Source organism: Phragmites australis, chromosome 7 (genome assembly GCF_958298935.1).
Source record: "Phragmites australis chromosome 7, lpPhrAust1.1, whole genome shotgun sequence".
NCBI lineage: Eukaryota > Viridiplantae > Streptophyta > Magnoliopsida > Poales > Poaceae > Phragmites > Phragmites australis.
In genome coordinates, this window is record NC_084927.1 from 24,378,719 (window position 1) to 24,381,012 (window position 2,294).

A 2,294-nucleotide genomic window follows, 5' to 3' on the forward strand; every position below is an offset into this window, starting at 1 on the left:
AGAGGGCAGTACAAGGAAAGCATTAGGTAAGTAGGATGCACCCATGCATTTGATTCGCGATAAACTACAAGAGGAGTGCTACTAGAACAGATCCGCGTCACCACGACACTAATTGATATATCGGTGATTCTCCCAGCTGCTATGCTAGCTCCTCACTTTGCAGATGAAATAATGCGTAGTACGCCAGACGCCCCTAGATTTCCGGCACGATTAACAAAACCGCGCGCGGCGAAGCAGATGCCGATCGATTGATAGTAACAGAGCCGGAGCCCGGAGCGGCTGCTGCGTCTGACGCTCGCGCGTACGTGTTGCACTGATTTTTTTGATCGGACCGAGGTGGCAGGGGGTGGGCCGGGGGCAGGCGCATAGAAAAACCAAGGACATGGCAGCGACAAGCACGTACGAGGGCAGGCAGCGATCGAGAAGGACGGCCAGGGGAGACGAACCCTCGCCTGGATCCCTTCGGAAAGCCGCTCCGCTCCTGTATAATATTCGCCCACCAACGCCACAACTTGGATGGGGGCGATGACTAATTGCCCCAGATGCACTGCATCGGCGCGTCCAGCCTCTTTCTCACTTCTCTCTCATCCATCTGTCTCCATCGCTGGGTCTATCAGCAAATCGCAGGATCGGTTCCCTCGTAGTAGTATCAGGCTAAAATTGGGACGGAAAGACGCTGCTGCCATCGATCTCCCCAGGTATGCTAGCTCTCGCGAGAACCATGGCCATCCGCCTTTGTCTTCAATGGATATATACTTCGCTTGTGCATCTATGCAGGTGTTTGCATGTAATTGTATGCGTGCGCATGTACGTACGTACCTCTCTTGAATTATTGGACTACAACTCGGAGTGTGTTCCTATGTTTGTGCGTAATCAAGAGCTTTCTTTCGTTCGATGTATAGTTTGGATTTGCGCCATGGTGCCTGATCCACCTAACTGTTAATCGATCGTCCTGTACGCTTAGTTCAATGATCTAATAATTGTTGGATTGAGTACCATACTGCTCGATCTCTTTCTTCGTTGTATATTCTTTCAGACAACGGTTCGGTTTCTTTTCTGAAAGAACAAGGAATTGGGTGCCTTTCGCCTCAGCTTTAGGACGTTTTCTTCCCTTTGTCCGTGGCTTTAACCACGTTTCTTGCTGATGAAATAATTACATACGTATTGCTTACGCATGGAGTTGATTAGTTCGATCGCTTCATATGCTGATTAGATCTTTTTTGGCGAAACAGGGTAACTAGATCTGAATAACTGATCAGATTCGGCGAGCAGTCATAGTTATGAGATTGAAAGCTTCAACTCTAAGACTCTAGCACTACAGTGACTGCATGCGTACTTTCAACTTCAAGAAGACACGCAAAGGGCAAGGTATCAGTTGAACGCACCTCATGTCCTTGAGCCCAGGAAATGAGCCCCCGGAGGACATCCAAGAACTGATCTCCAGTACTAGTCCCAACTGCAGTCCATCTGCCGCACCCCGCGACATGAAGAGCGGCAGAGGCTGGGGCGACGGCGGGGCGTCGTCGCGCACTTCGACATCCGAACAGGGAGTGGTCCACGGGGAGGAGGAGGCTAGCCGTAGCACTGGCTTCTGGACCAGGTACTTTTCGGTGTCGTTGCTGCTGCTCCTGGGCGTCACCGCGTCGCTGGTGATCCTCCCGCTCGTCCTGCCGCCGCTCCCGCCGCCGCCATCGATGCTGTTGCTGGTGCCGGTGGCAATGCTGCTGGTGCTGCTGGTGCTGGCGTTCATGCCGACGTCGTCGGGCGGCCGCAGTGGGGCGGACCTGACATAGATAACCACATCGTTTTCCAGCCCTTGTTCTGTTTTTTCCATTTGTTCTTGCACGGATCAGTTTAAGATCCTTCTGCCCTTCTCAATGTTATGCATGCTGGTCGTTTTTAGGTTATTTTTAGTATTTTTTAAACAAAACTGCCAATTAATTTGTGTTTTGTTACTGGTATGTTTACACAAGATCAGAGAATGATAATTCTTCCTCTTTTCACTATTTCTGCATGCTAATATATATCACTTGATTTACATAGTTGCGTTCCAACAGCTTTTGATGGATTTATAATTTTAAATCAAATGCTACATCATTTCAACGTGACTGAGACCGTGGTAAGCCATTGAAAAATCAATTTATCATGAGAAAATTGGTCCGAAAACTCATCATGAAAATTATTACTTTCTCCAGTGAAAAGTGTTTCTTAGGAATACGTTCGTGCAAACTATTTAAAATTGGCAATCCGTATCTTTTTAATATTGATTTTAAAATTTTCAAACAATAAGAGTC

At 48.0% G+C, this 2,294-nt stretch overlaps 1 protein-coding gene across 5 annotated transcripts; it reads left to right on the forward strand.

Moving 5' to 3' along the window:
• The first annotated feature begins 411 nt into the window (after positions 1-411).
• Positions 412-2,006, forward strand: LOC133924291 (protein AUXIN-REGULATED GENE INVOLVED IN ORGAN SIZE-like). Of its 5 annotated transcripts, none has more exons than XR_009910793.1 (3): positions 412-698; positions 778-865; positions 1,233-2,006. XR_009910793.1 is itself a non-coding variant. In XM_062369760.1 (3 exons), exon 3 carries the CDS (start codon positions 1,389-1,391, stop codon positions 1,791-1,793), a length of 405 nt encoding a protein of 134 aa, XP_062225744.1. In that variant the 5' UTR covers positions 412-698; positions 778-811; positions 1,233-1,388; the 3' UTR covers positions 1,794-2,006. The 5 variants fall into 5 exon arrangements, 4 of the variants coding, with proteins under 4 accessions (XP_062225744.1, XP_062225745.1, XP_062225743.1 ...); XM_062369760.1 differs by having other exon boundaries at positions 778-811; XM_062369761.1 differs by having other exon boundaries at positions 778-807.
• Positions 2,007-2,294: the final 288 nt, after the last annotated feature.